Below are 15,514 nucleotides of genomic sequence, written 5' to 3'. Positions count from 1 at the left end.
TGCAAGAAGATATCCTTGTTAAAACCTGGTAAAACTTTGGTGATGGCACCCCAGGACAGAAATCATCATTCTGCTGCTTAAACACTGCAAGTTTCAAAGATCTGCCTCAAATGGGATTTCTCAGAAATCTGTCCTACCCCACCCCATCTCTCAGGATATCCTCACTCTCAAGCTCATGAGCCTCTTACTGCATTTGTTTGCTTGATCCCCTAAATGCTGCAAGCTAAACGTCAAAAAACAGAGAATAAAGGGAGAACTTGAGAGCAAAGGCAGTGAAATGCCAACCAAGAAGATTTTCACCATGGCCACAGAGTTCTTGTGTGAGAAAATAATTTAAACCAGTCTGCTCATCAGCATAAATGCTGCCTTCTGATTTTGAGAGAACACTGGATTACATTTCCACATGTCATTTTCTCATTTTCAGAGATGCTGAGCTCAAATTCATCCAAAACCACTGGGGAGGCATTCTGAACACCTGACAGTGTGGCACTGCAGGCTGAAAATTAGGTCCAAGGTATCAAATCACAGATTCAAAATTAGGAGATTTTAATGTTGGTCTTTTTTTGGATCTACAAGAGAATAACTGGAAACTGTAAAATTTTTTAATTTAATGGGCCTTGTGAAAATAAATTAAAAAGTGCTTATGAAGCATTTACTTTCTAATAGATCAAAGACTGCACAGTTAGAAATAGACTGCAAGAGTTAATTGTGTGTTAACTATATCACTCCAGGCTTGGTTAAAAAAACCAAAAGAGTCCTGAGCATTCAAACACTGAAGTGAGGAAAGCACACAGTGCACAGCCAAAGCCACAGTTAACTTCCCTCTCCCAAAGAACACTCACTTATTGAGGAGCTGTTTTCTGGTTTTCACATTCCTGTGTATCCACCAGCACTCCAAAGGACTCCCAAACTCCACTAACAGAGATGTCACCAATGACTTGAACATCAGACCTTCCCAGGCAGGCATTTAACCCATCTGCAGCAGATCCAAATCTTATTTCCCTCCCACACTGACATTATAAAGAGCTTTCCAACAGAGCTAACCAAATTCAGGCTTTCCAATTCACTAAATATTAACTCTTAGAAATTGTAAATTCAATCTCCTCTGTTGCAAAAGACCAAACCCACAACTTACACGCATTCAGATAAAATACTTTTTAAACAGCCCAGAGCTGATACTTGTTTACTACATAAAGATTAGCAACAAAGAAGAAACAACAAAACCTCTGGAATGCCGGACTTGACCTCTTCACTCCAGACTGAAAGTGTTCACAAAAAAAATAAACTCTTCAGCTTATTGTTTTAGTTTTATACACACAGAACAATGGTTTCTCATTTTTCATGTCCTCACTAATGTACTGGAGTGGCAGGCTTGTGCACAGTTTAAAAACAAACAAAAAAAGGCAGGGGGGAAAAGAGTTATTTTAAGTAACTTCTGAAAAATTCCAAGTTGTTTATTTGTTTCATCTCAGCTTATCCATAACAAAGATGCTCTGATGTTATGTTTACTTGTAAGGTTAAAGGGCATACTCTTGATAGTCTTCTTTAAAACATGCTAAACAGAGAAAGAAGCCTGCAAATCTCCAGAGCGTTCACTCTGAGCTCAAAAATGCTTTATTAAGACAAAGTGCTCTAAGAGAAAGGCATTAAAAAAACTTAAAAGACCTGGGTTCTATTTTGCTGCTCACCTGGGGAAGTCCTGCAGCCACTAAGCAATGCCTCCAGTCAGGTTTGCTGCAGTAATCCAGTGCTTAGAGAAAAAAGATGTGGCCAGAAAATTGCAATCCTGGCCCTCAGTTTAGGTAGAATTCACCTTAGCAATGCACTTCACTTAAAAGTGAAAGTAAATAGTGTGAGCCACAGAGAGATCAGTCAAAATCTTTATGCAAAGTACATACTATCACTAGGGAAGATAAGAAAGGCTTTAAAGCAAGAAATGAAAACAAACCTATTTTTGAACCTACACCATCATATTAGCTTGCTAGAGTGTGCCAATTACAGCTCTCAGAAAATATCAGCTCAGCTGTGCTCTGGCTGTTGAGCTACTTAAAGACTCAGTTATGTCTATCTTGTTCCCACTACAGGCCAGAGAAAAACAAGGAAAGAATCAGCCAGGGCAGATTGTGCCCTCAGGACAGATAATTCCTGGGAGAAGTTGCTCTTTATACTCAAGTTTCCTTACCCTTCTCAGCCTAGCAACACATTCTGCTACATTAAGCTTAAACTCTTACCAAAACAGTTTTACCTGTGAACTTAATTACATTTGTTTATTAACCCCCTGCAAACTCTGATCAGGAAGAGCTGCAGTGAGCACAGCAGAGGGGATGCAGCCAGGCCTTCCCCCTGCCAGCCAGTTCTCTCCAGGAATGCAAGGGCACGGCTGTTCAAAGCCAGGGCAGCAGCCAGGAGGCTCAGGGAGAAGCAGCTACAGAGGCCCAGCTCAAGAAACAACCTGGGGCAGCTCAGCCAACCATTGTCTGACCCAGGCACACACATGGACACAGCCACAAAAAAAGACCAAAGCAACCAGCCACGTTTATCTTTGACAGATTTCAAGAACAGCTATTTCTGCTCAGTGAATCCAAAACTACACACCACGAGAAGAGACCATTCTGAAATTTGTTTTCTGACCTGGAATACTGTTACAGAACACAACACAACAGCGTGAGGAGAAGCAAAGTTACAGGACAACAATGAACTGTTTGACTTCAGTGCTTCACACCCTGACCCCAAATGGAATTTGTGAATAGTGTACCAGGCATTACATGGGGGGAGCAGTGTTCCATCCAATCCCAAGGCATGAAAGTGACTTGTATTGCAAAGCCAGAGCTTTTTAATTGACCCTAATGCTTTCTCAATTTAGAAAGTGAAGAGGGTGTGCAGAGGAGATGGGATTCCATGCCTTCCACCTGCCTGTCTGTAATCTGCAGTGATGCTACTCAACACAGAATTCCTTCAACACCTCTCACACTCTTGTCTAAACGCTCCCAGCATTCCCATTTCAAAATTCTCCATGGTTTAAAGCTCAGCTAGGAAAACTTTGCTTTGGGCTGAAACTTGGTACAAGTGGTAACAACTCACAACAACCACTTCTGCTTTGTGAAATGCAAAGCAAAGTCAGCAGGACCATCTTTAAACTGCAACCCAAAACAGCAGGGAAGGGATCAAGGAGAGGATGGAGGCTGCCCCAGTGCACAGGCATGGAAGAACTGAACTCCCACTCACAGTGAGAAGAAACGGTGCATAACAAATATCAGTGTGCCAGCCAGAGGAGACTCCCCTCCCTTGAAACCTTGGATTTTGTGGGGCTTCTACTGCTGAGAACACTCAGGAGGGCTGCAAGACAGGAGGGCTGAGGGGTGGGAAACGTGCAGATATACACACAATGCACAGTCAACAATGAGTTAATGCCACAATTGTTCATCACAGTGTGCCTAAGAAGGCATCAATTTTCACAGGGCTGCCAGTGAAAGCACTCACTAAACACAACAGGACCCAACTCAGCCACACGCTCCAGGTAACACCTGTGGACTGCTGAGTAGCACCTTTAACCCAAAACACAGGTCTTTCTCCAGAATTTAGCCATGTTTTATCAGTGCAGCCTTCAGGTTCACAATTGAAAATCTTTTTACCAACCAGCCTGTAGCAAGCAGGTGAACATCCACTATGCATGGAGAACACCTCTTCATCTTTTAATTCTACCTATACAAACTACTATTTGGGAAATAGTACTCTAATAACTTAGAGTGTTGGCTGATGGCTTGGGCTTTCAGTCTGGAGACTCAGTCTTTAGCTCGACCTCTGCGTACACACGCGGAAATTCCTTGGTAACTTACCAAAAATAAAACAATAACTGCAAATGACAAGGCTGCCTTTTCCTACCCTAAGGAAAATGTCAACCCAAAGAAAACGTTTTCTCATTCAAGCCTAGTTCCTGAACATGCAGAACCTGTATCAAAGCCACTGTTTGGTATGCAGACAAGGTCAGTTTCCTGAGCCTTTCAAAAATGTGTTCGCTTATTACTGTAAACAAAACTTCACACCGCAAGTTGTTTGGTTTCTGATGTTCTCTTTCTCCTTGAGAGTGTTTATCACAGGTTTACAGGGGTCAGGCTCACACGTTTGGCTGCTGGACAGGCTGAAAGCAGCGACACAAGAGCGAGATATAACAAGCCAAGTTACACACGAGCTGCTCCTTCTCCCTCGCTGCTGTCCCTCCAGCTGTTGCTGTGGATGTCTTGAGCACAGCCAAGCTCACAGCAAACACACAAGAGCTCTGAAACAACTAATTCTCAACACTTCTCCTGACATTCAGACTGCCTGTCTTCTCTCCCAACAATTTCTCTGCCTCGGCTCGAGTCTCTGTGGCCCCAGACAGCACTCTCGGACTTTGTGGGGCACCTGCTCCTCCGTGCACAGCTGAGACACAAACAGCCAGCGCTGGACTCCCGGAGCAAGAGCCAGCACAGGACTCGTCCTGCTCTCCTTCTCGGCAGGCTTTGAAAAGGACAACTCTGCCGTTTAGCTCTCCTTTGCTCCCAAAGTGTCCCGGGCATAGCCAGCGGGCCAAGCAAGAGATCCCAGCTGCTCTACCAAAGGTGAGGTGGAAACCACGCTCCTTTCCTAGGTGAGGCTATATAAATGTAAAGGGCTGGGAGGCAGCGAGCAGTGAAGGGAAAGCAGACGTGATGGTGAGGCCAGCCTCATGCCCTAAGGAGCCAAGGAAGAAGAGAACTAAGGTGCCCAAGGGTACCCGAACTGGGAGAAAGCATCAGGGCTTGACAACTCCACCAGAACGAGCGAGACAGCGAGAGGAGCAGGAGCCAGAAGGAAGAGGAGAGGCTGGGAGGAGGAGACGGGAGGTGGAACGCGAGAGAGCAGGCTGAAACAACTCTGTTACGGGGACAGCGGTGGCAACACGCACACCGAAACGCGGGAGGCGGCAGGGGAAGGCGCTCCCGAAAGGAGCCAGCCCAGCGCGATTCCACAGGACAGCCCTCGCACAAAGTTTGCCCGGCGTTCAGCCGCCCGTTCAACCCCTCGGCGGGGCAGGGGACACCTCCGTGGCCGCCCCGCACCGAGCGGGGCAGGGCCCGCAGCCCTCCCGCCCCATCGCCCCGCAAACCCCGCCGTGCCCCGCCGGGGGAAGGGCAGGGCTACTCACATCGTCCCACTTGACGAATTTGACGCCTTTCTTGAGGGTTTCGGAGACGCAGACGGGCTTGAGCTGCAGAGCGTGCACCCCTGGCTGTGCCCCGGCCATCTGCACCGCATGGACGCGCTCGCTGTGCCCCGGCGCGGAGGAGCCGCGGCGAGCGGCCGAGGCAGGAGGGACGCCGGAAACCCGGCAGGGAGGCCGGCAGAGGCGGCGGCAGCGGGCAGGGAGGCGGCGAGGGCGAGCGGCTTCACTGGCGCTGGCCCAAGGAGCTGGCGCGGCAGCGGCCGGGGCGAGCCATGCGGCGGCACATCCTCTATATACCGCCGGCCCGCCCGCTGCTCGCACACACACGCACGCACGCAGGGCACGGAGCCGCGGCGCTGCCCGCTCCGCTCCCTCCCTCCCCGCCTCGCCGCTCCTCCTCCCGCCAGGCTCGGCCCCCGAGGTTCCCCCGCGCCCAGGGCAGCGCCGGCGGCGCCGCGGCGCCACCTCCCGGCTGCCGGCACCGCCCGGTGCCTCCTGCACAGCGCAGCCCCGGCCGCCAGCACCGCCCGGTGCCTCCTGCACAGCGCAGCCCCGGCTGCCGGCACCGCCCGGTGCCTCCTGCACAGCGCAGCCCCGGCCGCCAGCACCGCCCGGTGCCTCCCGACCAGCGCAGCCCCGGCCGCCGGCACCGCCTTTCCCCCAGCGCAGCCCCGGCCAGCGCTGTTCCCCCGGCCGGGACACGCTGGGCATGGGAGAGGCACCCACCTCCCTCCGCCGAAAGCACTCGTGAGGCTCCGGTACCGCTCCAAAATGCCCAGCAAGGGAGCGAGGATGACTGCCTGCGTCTCGGCCCGCTGAGAGATGCGGCCAGGAGGGCTGAATCTCACCATGGACCTGTGGAGATCACCCAGCCCAGCGGCCCTTCCAAGGCAGGGGAAACAAAAACGTGTCCAGGTGGGTTTGCGATGCCTCCAGACAGGGAGACCCCACAGCCTCCCTGGGCAGCTGTTCTGCCACCTTCAACACAGAAGTTCTCCCTGCTGTTGAGTGAAACTTCTCAGCTTTGAGGGAACAGTTGTGGCAAAAGAGAAGGACAGTGCTGAGCCTGCACAGTGATGCCAAAAGAGGAGCAACTTTTAATTGAAAGAGTGGCACAAACAATTCCCAAAGCTTCGTGCTTTAAATACACAGAAACTGCCTTTACCGCAGCTTTTTGATCTCGTAAGATGAAGAGGCTTCCTCAGAACAAAGGAATGTGACCTTAATTCAGTTTTAGGTATACTCAACTCAGAAGGCATAAAGATGGAAAAACATCCTCTCAACCAGCAAAGTTCAGAATCCAGAGGTTTTAAGGAAAATGTGTTTGAAGAAAAAAGTGCTCCACCAATGACCTCCTCTGTGTGAGAGCCCCTGTGCAATCACAGAGATAAAGCATCAGATAACACAGCACATGAGATTGCTAATTTCTCTGTAGGGGTTTCCAACTGACCCTTGGTATTTAGGGGCACCAGGCCAAACTTCTGCTATAGACAAAGCAAATTGCACAGAAAAATGTCTTTGAATGTATTTTTAACTTACTTTGGAGAAATGATATTTCAAAAGAGTACTAAGTATTTTTTCTTCAATCTGAGTGTGGAGATGTTTGTTCTGGTTTTTTAATTAAAAAGCCACAAAACTGGCATATTGGACTGCTGATTTGCTCTTACTGTAAAGAGTTGCTAAAGCCTTTCCTCTGGGCCTTTTCCACATTCTCCCCCTTCAATGAAAGGCTTTTGATTGCCTTTAGTGGGAGGTGAACCTGCTCCTTTCACCATGGCCCCATGCATGCAGTGGACGCATTTCAAGGCCAATTAACCCACTGGATCTATTTTTTGTTCTTATTAACCTTCCCTGCAAACGTGGGTGTCACTCCAGTCAGGATGAGAGCCTGCTCTCTGCTTGCTGTGCTGTAATTCCCAGCCATTTGCCATGACTTAAAGCACAAATAACCAATTCTGCCTTTGGCTGCGCTGACGGATGGGGTTGCTCCATGATGGGGGAAATGGGAGAGATTTTCAGGGCCATTTTCACAACTGCCTTTTCATCTCATTTCATAGAGCATACAAAAGAATGAAAGTGCTACTAAAATCCCCAGACAATAAGAACAGAGAGTACTGGTGCTACAGTACTTACTCAGATCCCTTGAGCTCTTGCATTCCCAGCAGTCTGCTGAAATCAGACCTTGGGAAGATGTAAACCTGCCAGGGATGGTGGCACTTCTGTGGCAGTTCTCAACAAACCCACAAATCCACTTGCACTTGGCCTGGACTCACTCACAGTCTTTGTTAAGGAAAAACAAATCACAATTTATGCTACCTGAGGATTCCTGCTGAAGCCAGGGGCTCCCAGCAACCATTAATGTGAACATGGAAGAAGTGGGCCTGTGGATTAGGATGGGCTCTGATACTGGTGCCTGTCATTACAAATGGGAAGTTTTGTGTGGAGCAATTCTGGGGTTTTTCAGACCTGAGTATTTTAATCCAATAGTATTTGCCTGAAGAGAAACACACCTTGCATATGGCAGGTATCTAAGGAATTTTCCATCACAAGGAAGAAGCAGCACCAAAGGAAATGGCATTATGCCTGGGTCTTTTAAACAACAGCTCTGGAGAGTGCCTATGATTCAGCCTGTGCTGAAAAATCCTGGGCTCTGTGAAGTCAGTGGGAATTTCAGTTTCAACCCAGATAGCTGGCTCATGTGTTACTGCTATTGCTTCCCTGGCATCTGCTGCAGCAAGGAGCACATGTCTTGGTGCCTAGTACATACTGCAAACACAAATTCAGAGCCTGTCTCAATCCAGTTCCTTCTGCACAAAGCCTGGGATCAGTGACCTGGAAACCAGCCCCACTCAGCAGGATTGTTACACCCAGAAAGAGTACAAAGGTCTTGTCCTTAAATGATTGGACCAAGCCTAACAGCAGAAGAGCCAGACACCTTCCTCCAAAGGCTCAGTTAAACATCTGAATGCATCTCTTCTATTTCTCCTTCACTCAGCCCCTTCCAGTTCCAAGAGTGAAGGAAAGACATGGTGTTAGAAAAAACCCACTCAGCAATAGGCTTATTCAAGTGGTTATTCCAAATGCTACAAATCAGATGGGATGTTAGTCTCATGTTGCTGCAGGAACTATTTTAGGACATTTTTCATTTCTCTAGGTTTAAAAATCCCAGCCTAGACAGTCAAGGGATTGCCTTGCATGGATAATACAAATTGTTAGAATGCAATATCCCCATAAAACATAATTTTTACGTAAGGGGCTTAGGTACCAATATTTCATTTCCAGGGGAATAACTGACTACACAATGTTTTAGATGCACATCTGGATGTGTGTGTAAACAAATCAGGAAAGGAGCAATAATTGATTTAAATAACAGAGGGCTTTGACCAAAGCCAGGTCAAATGAAGACATGGCAAAAGCTACACAGAATGACTCTGTGTGAAGTGACATGAGAAGTGCACTAAAACCTAAATTTACTGTTTTAAATTTGGGTTCAGAGAAATAGATATTAAATCTCTATTTCACTGGCTGTCCTGAGTTTGTTGGGGTATTTCTAGATTTTGAAGAGAACAGGGACCTTAGCCTTGCAAATGCTTCACTGCAATAGTGCACTGAACATACTAAGAGTTAAACCTGAGTGTTTGCAAGATTTGGGATTAAAGATATACTTCTGGTGAAGCTGAGTTTATCATCCTAATTGCATTTTTTAAATTGGGTCAAATTATACTCTAATTATCAGGGGGAGCAGGATCATTAAGTTCTGTGGAACAAATCTGGAAAAGAAATACAGAAATCTCTCTGGTGAAAGCTCAGTCCTTCTGCTAAGAAGCTACCTCACATCATGCAGACAGCAGAGCTCCCAGCTGACCAAGGAGTGCCACAAGGTGAGGTGAAGCTGCCCTGTGTGCTAAGAAATGCCAGCAGCCAAATGCAGAAGTCACTCATTGCCTGAGAGAGCCAATCTGCTCCTTCTCCTGTAAGCTGAGGGCCAGAGGAAGGTGCTGATGTTTCATCTGCTCCCTTCACCAGGTGCCACACACACACACCAGCAGCCAGACACAGGCCTCATCTTCAGGACAGAACTTTGGTAGCACAGCCCCTCAATCAGGTGACTCCTGAGGAGTGAATATAAAATTCTGGCACACAAACCACCACCATAGCAACACAGACAGCCTGGCAACAGCAGCTGCTACACAGAAACTGGGAGGGGAGGGGAATCTTGTACAAGAGTCCATTTCCTGTTGAAATCATCTTAATGTTTCCCTCACATCAGAATCACAAGTGTCTGTATAATATTGGGAGAATAAAGACCAATGCAGTGTGATGGAAATTATGACACAAACAGTGTCTTTGTGTAAAGGAGGCGGCTGGGTAACTGCTACACTCACTGGAACCATATTTTATTTTGGATGGATTTTGACCTGATGCACAGCTGGCACTTGGGGAACCCCACATCACCAGAAACAGTCCACAATCCCCCAGCAAACACCCTGTGTGAAAAAGAATGAGCCCTGGATGGTTTGGACAGAAGGTGCTGCTGGCAGAATTCCTCACCCATGATGCCTCTTACCCTGCTCTGTCACTGGGATGGGCCCTGGTCTGAGAGGCCCTTCCCCGATGCTGCTCCATCCCATGGGCCCCTCTCCATGTCCCCCTGCCTACTTAGCCTCTGCTAAAAAGAAACCCCAAACTATTTCCAGAAGAACACAAAATTATTGCCATGCTCAACAATTAAAATGGCAAGTTAAAAAGTCAGTAATGCATTCCCTAGAAAGTGTTAATTCACCTTTTAGGTACTGGAATCGCATAATACTTTTTTTTTTTACAGATTGTTAAAACCAGTCCATAAAACATGCAACACATGTAAGAATGTTGAAGTTAATTATGAAAGATTTCATGGCCTACCAGGTTTGTTAAATCACAGGTGGGGTAAACTGCCCTGACTTCAAAGCTGTGCATTTGTTTATCCCAGTAACGTGCACCTTTGCCTTGTTTTGTTCTCTCCCAGCTCTTAACTTCTGTCCCAGCTGCATAGGCAGATCAGAGCCCTCTCAAAAGCAGGCTCTCTCACCTGCTTTAATTTACATCCAAGCTGAGCTGTGAGGTGAACTAAAAGACAAAAATATCCAATGCAGCAATTGCCTTGAAAATCCCCAGCCCTTTAGTAGAGCAGAAATGGTGCTCTGAACAAGGCAGCTGCTGCATGAATGGCACCTCTGTGCTCCATGCAAGGAGAAGAAGGCTGGTTTGTGCTTTTCTTGCAGGGTCTGAAAATGACAAATCTCATGGTATCTTTCAGAGGCACAAAGATACTTCTGTATTACATGTATGCCCAGCATGCCCATAATGAGTCAGCACACACTTGCTCTGGATTCCCAGCTGTAATTCCCACTAAGCTTTTGCATGTATTGCTGTGACAGAGCAATATTTAACTAACAGCTCCCAGATGTATTTCCCATTACCACGGTGGAGTCATGTCCTGTGGTAGGTAATTCATTTCAGCCCAGCTTACATGTTTGGTACAGTTAAAAAATAGATATGTTAAAGCTGGTGGCAGGGTGGTTTGTCTTTAGAAAGATGGGAGATTATGAGTCTGAAAAAGTGCTCACAGATCTGGCCCAATGCTCTTTCCTTAAACTCAAATGAATTCATCTTTCAGGTCCTTCTAGATGGCTTCTGTCCATTTCATTCCTAAAGGCAAAGAGCCCAGCACACACATATACCCTGGATTCTGGAGATCACCAGGGCTTGGTTTAAGTACCATAAAAATTAAGGGTCTGTACACCAGCAGGAATATTTCATTTCCATTAAGCATTTAGAGAAAAAGTGTTTGCAACTCATTCAGAAACTAAAACTTTAAGGAGAAATCTTGTTTCATTTTTTGCATGGGAAACTTGATACATTTTCAATTTTTACACTTCCCAATTGCTGTTTTTATCTCATGATACTCCTAAATTAATACAGAAAGATTTTGATGGCATACCTTCTCTTGAAGGAGGCCACTTGAAACTTTATGCTTTTCCCACTAACAATTTTCTCTAAGCTCATTTCAGAAATATTCTTATAATAGCCTCTCGTGAATCATCAGACTTTCATTACAATCCTGGCTATTTTACAGAACCTGCAGTTGTGAAGGTGAAATTCCACAACTGACAAAACATTAGTCAGAAAGCAATAGGACACTATTTACGTAGCTGCAAACACTTGCTTTCAGCTTGGCTTCTAAAACTTGGAGCAATTTCCTTGTGATGCAGGTCTTTAAACCACATCTCCTGCAGTCAATTGAAACTCTTAATGGCAAAAAAACCCCTCTATTTCCCTGTTACTTTTCAGAGAAGCTGAAGAGTTCTTAATATTGCTAACCAGAATAAAGCTCAGATCACTGACAACACATGGAATGGAAGAAAGGACTCAGCCTCCTACAACCTGTGAGCTGTCCCAGCCCAGCTTGCAGTGTCTAAGCACAGCAGTGCCCTCCAAAATCACAAAGCTGAATAATAAACTGAAGGCTATTATGGCCTAGCCAAACTCTTGTGCTCTTATTAATACCCACAATAAGCATTTTCCAACATGCAGTGCATTTTCTTGATAAAAAACAGAGCACCCTTCACCAGGAATGAACAGTTTTCTAGGATTTTAGGTGAGAGCCACAAAGCCTGAAAGGCAGGCTCAGGAATGGCTCTGCTGATGGTCCTGTCCCTGGGTGGCAAGGAGAAGCACTCACTGTTAAGCAATCTGCTCTAACAGGATGCCTGCTGAGCAATCAGAAACATCATTTACCAACCAGGAGACATTGAGACACTGTCAAGGAAAGGGAGGAGGTTCAACAGGGGAGGGAAAATGCCTTTTATAAGGCCACATCTTGCTATTTATCAGGAAAACACAGCCAGGAAGAGGAGAGGGAGAAACAGCCCCTGTCTCTATTCCATAGCACTGCAAGATCACTGCAAAGTGCTGGTTGCCTTCCTCACATCTTATATCAGATATTCACAGTACCCAAAAGTCCTCTTGTTGCAGGAAAAGTGAGAAGAAAAGGACCAATAGGCTAAACTGACAGGCCCCAGTCATACTTTGGTTGAAGTCATTCCATGAGCTTTGGTACCAGTTCAAAAAGGCACTCTGAAAGCAAATAAATGATCTTGCAATTATCTTTTCTCTGAGATTATGCAATGGTTTTGATGAAACAGCTCATGATGAATTTAAGTTTCAACATTCATTTTCCCAGTAGTCTTGTAAACACATAAAAGGTCATGACATATAATTTCAAATAAGGAAAAGCAATTATTGTAAGGAAACCTTATGTTTCAGAGCAGCCAGCAGCTCAAGAACTTTGAGCAAAACAAAGCTGAGTGAACATCACAGGCTATAATAAAAAACACCTCTTGACTTCTCTACACAATGAGATTTGCAGCACTCATAAGGAATGCTTGGCACAGGTGCTCATTTGAATTAACATTCCCCCACCAGTGTTGCCACAGTGAAATCTCAGATCATCTACCAGCAGGTTGACTGCTTATAAAATCCATCTGAATGTAGACACCAATTAAAGAAAGTATATTTTTATTTCAGAAAAGACAGAAAAACAGAAGTTATTTGCTTTTACAGTACATTAAGGGATTTCTACACTCGTAATACACCAGGGGTTCAGGCAGGAGTGCAGCCTCCTTCTGCACACACACAATTTTAGCAGTTTGGAGTGTTTGTTACAGTCTCAGTGACACAAAAGAAGTGTGCTCAGAGCAAGGATTATCACTGCCCCAAGAGACCATGATCTTACAAGAAGTCTTAGATAAGCTGAGACCCAAGTCCAGATTTCCAAGAAACCTAATCAAGCAGTGTTTCTCTGTTCTCCTTCATGCCTTACAACACTGATAAAACAAAACAAAAAACACTGATAAAACAAAACAAAAAAAAAACCAAGATGTTTTAGATATTATACAATAGCAAGAATCAGCAGAGAAGTGTAGGGAAAAGATCTTGGGAGCAGCATTATATAAATAGCAAACAAAGAGTAGTGTTTAATAAATACTGGTACCAAGTCTGCCAATAAAGTTGTAGCCATTGATGCCATCTCAAAGCTGGCACAATAGGAGCTATTATTGAAGAAGGATTTAAATTAAAGCACAGCTGCCTTGCAGACTAGTTCAGAAATACACCTAAAATAGAAGGGACACAGCAATGTGACTTCAGCTTGGCATTTCAGACAAAGTCACCACAAATTCAATAACATGAGCTCATCACTACCATGCCAGAGCAGCACAGTCCTGCTTCAAAAATCCAAGTGCCTGATCACACACAGCACTGATCCTCCTTGGCACTTGACTGATTTCCATCGAGCTGTAGGAGCTGATTTCCTTTCAAGACCAGTTCAGGAAAGATTTTCACAGACAGAAACGGGACATAGGAGCCCAAAAGACCCTGAACAGGGGCCCTTTCACATGCAGATCCGTGACTGGAATCCATTAGTTCAGGAGATGCACAGTGCTGCCATGTGACTGTGTTCTGCCAAAGGCAGCTCCCCAGCCTGTGAAACAGCCTCTCCAGAGCCAGAGCTCCCTGCCTTCCCCTGCCCATCCCTGCAAACCTCCTCCTCACTCACCTAGAAAATGGACAGGGCTATTACCTGATAGGGGACTTGCAAGCTACAATGAACATCTAACTGTGCCATAGAATATTGCTAAAAAATGCCAGCTTCATTGTAGAAGAATATAAAAATGCACCAAGTTCTGGCAGTGGAGACACAGGCATTGGTTTGGGACCAGTTTGCTTCCTTGGTGGAAAACTGTTTCCCTCTAATCTTTTTGTGGAAATAATTAGGCCCATCATTTACATACAAGTGTGAAGATGAGGAACTCAATGCCCAGATTCCACGCCCTCAGGATCACCTCTGTGGCCTTGTCTCTTCTGTGGGTGAGGTCTCTGCACCCAGACCCCCCTATTTGATTTTTCATCACCGTGCTCCACTGGGGAAGCCCATGTACACCTCAGCCATGCCCCAGTACCTGGCCTAAGAGCATTGCACTTTGTCCCAGAAGTGTTTCAGTACCAGACTGTTTACAGAGGGGAATGTTTCCAGTTATGGTGGGAGCATGGAAAACATCTGGAGTCACCTGGCAAACTCAAACCAAACTGCAAAGATCCAAGACCACAGAAATGGCTCAGAGCCCCAGGAGAATAACCCAGCAGTGCTCTGACATCCCATCACTCACCAGCAGGAAATGGCCAACTTCCAATCTGCCACTGGGTGCCAAACTTCTCCATTTCCTTCCTGAACTGCAATTATATTTTGGAATATAGTGCATCTCCACAGAACTCAGCTGGAAGAGCTTTAAAATTCTCATGTGGTGGGCAGATCACTGTTCTTCCCCACTGCACCAGCCTGAGCAACTTCTGACTCACATCTCCTGTTCAGATTTGGTGTCTCTGGGAGGGTGGGCACTGAATTTGGGGAGTTTTAGCAAACACTGTTTTTTGCAGGCACTGAGTGGCCTGGGCAGCAGATTTCCAGTGTCATCTGTGGCTTCTGGCAGGGCAAAGGATTCTGTATTCTCAGTTACTTTTGTGTGTTTCTGATTCATGAAATGGCTTGGAAGGGACCTTGAAGACCATCTAGTTTGACTAAAGCTAAAAGTGCAATTATCTGACAAATACAGTTTATCCCTCCATTAAAAACAAGGCATTTCAAATTAAAAAAAAAAATGTTCAGCCACCAGCAGTATCTAGTTTTATCTGCTGTTCTCAGGCACACATCTTCTGCAAGAATTAGCCTTTTGGGATAGTATTTTCTCAGCATACTCTCTTGTTAGATATTTTACAAGAACATTGGGTATGGAATACTCTGAGGTGGGAGAAAATGAATTGGTAGGCTTTTTCCCCTCTATGTGGATAAAATAAGCGTTACATGTATGTAATCTATGCATGTACATAGATTTGTAGTTATATTTAGCTAGGAAAGTTGTTTGCAGCACAGCATACAAGTATTCCTCCTGGGCATCTCACTGAACTTTTTCTTCCTTTTCTAAATCAAGCTTTTTACAACATTATCCCTATCCAACAGAAGGAACACTTATTTTCCTCACTGCAACACTTAAATCCTCAAGCCCAATTACAGCTGCTTTTGCCAACCAACCTCTTAGAGCTCATTTCTGCCATTAAAGCACCAGCCAGCCCGACTGCAGCACACACCAGTGGGTAAATCACAGCTGAGAGCAGCTCATGAGGCTGCTGGTGCAGGAAAGCACCAGCCAGCACCTCCCAAATGGAACCAAGCCCATCAGTCCCTCACCTCCTCCCTCCTGCTTGTCAGGAAGCAGCAATGGACCCTTGGCCATGGCC

The 15,514-nt window shown here is 45.9% G+C and overlaps 2 protein-coding genes across 6 annotated transcripts in view; one reads left to right on the top strand and one right to left on the bottom strand.

Annotated features, from left to right (window-relative positions):
* The window catches only part of PLCB1 (phospholipase C beta 1), a 327,471-nt gene extending 322,019 nt beyond the window's left edge, over positions 1-5,452 (bottom strand). For 2 of the 5 annotated variants that reach the window (XR_013181595.1, XM_054629483.2), the window contains exon 1: positions 5,165-5,451. Coding sequence is in view for 4 of the 5 variants with exons in the window: in XM_054629483.2 (XP_054485458.1) it covers positions 5,165-5,263 (99 nt within the window). In the remaining variant the exon portion in view is untranslated. Of the gene's footprint in view, positions 1-5,164 lie in introns of all 5 variants that reach the window. The other 3 variants (XM_077176290.1, XM_077176291.1, XM_077176289.1) reach the window with 2 other exon arrangements.
* Positions 5,453-5,454: 2 nt separating this feature from the next.
* LOC143693655 (uncharacterized) lies at positions 5,455-10,084 on the top strand. Its single transcript, XM_077176292.1, has 2 exons — positions 5,455-6,097; positions 10,008-10,084. The coding sequence occupies exons 1-2, from the start codon at positions 5,455-5,457 to the stop codon at positions 10,013-10,015; spliced, it is 651 nt and encodes a 216-aa protein (XP_077032407.1). The 3' UTR covers positions 10,016-10,084.
* The last annotated feature ends 5,430 nt before the right edge of the window (positions 10,085-15,514 follow it).

Source organism: Agelaius phoeniceus, chromosome 3 (genome assembly GCF_051311805.1).
Source record: "Agelaius phoeniceus isolate bAgePho1 chromosome 3, bAgePho1.hap1, whole genome shotgun sequence".
Classification (NCBI taxonomy): domain Eukaryota; kingdom Metazoa; phylum Chordata; class Aves; order Passeriformes; family Icteridae; genus Agelaius; species Agelaius phoeniceus.
Note: the sequence above shows the minus strand (reverse complement) of the source record. Positions and strands in the feature narration are given on the sequence as shown.

Coding starts and splice junctions, on each gene's coding strand:
- LOC143693655 (XM_077176292.1), top strand. CDS start 5,455: ATGCGGCGGCACATCCTCTATATACCGCCGGCCCGCCCGCTGCTCGCA.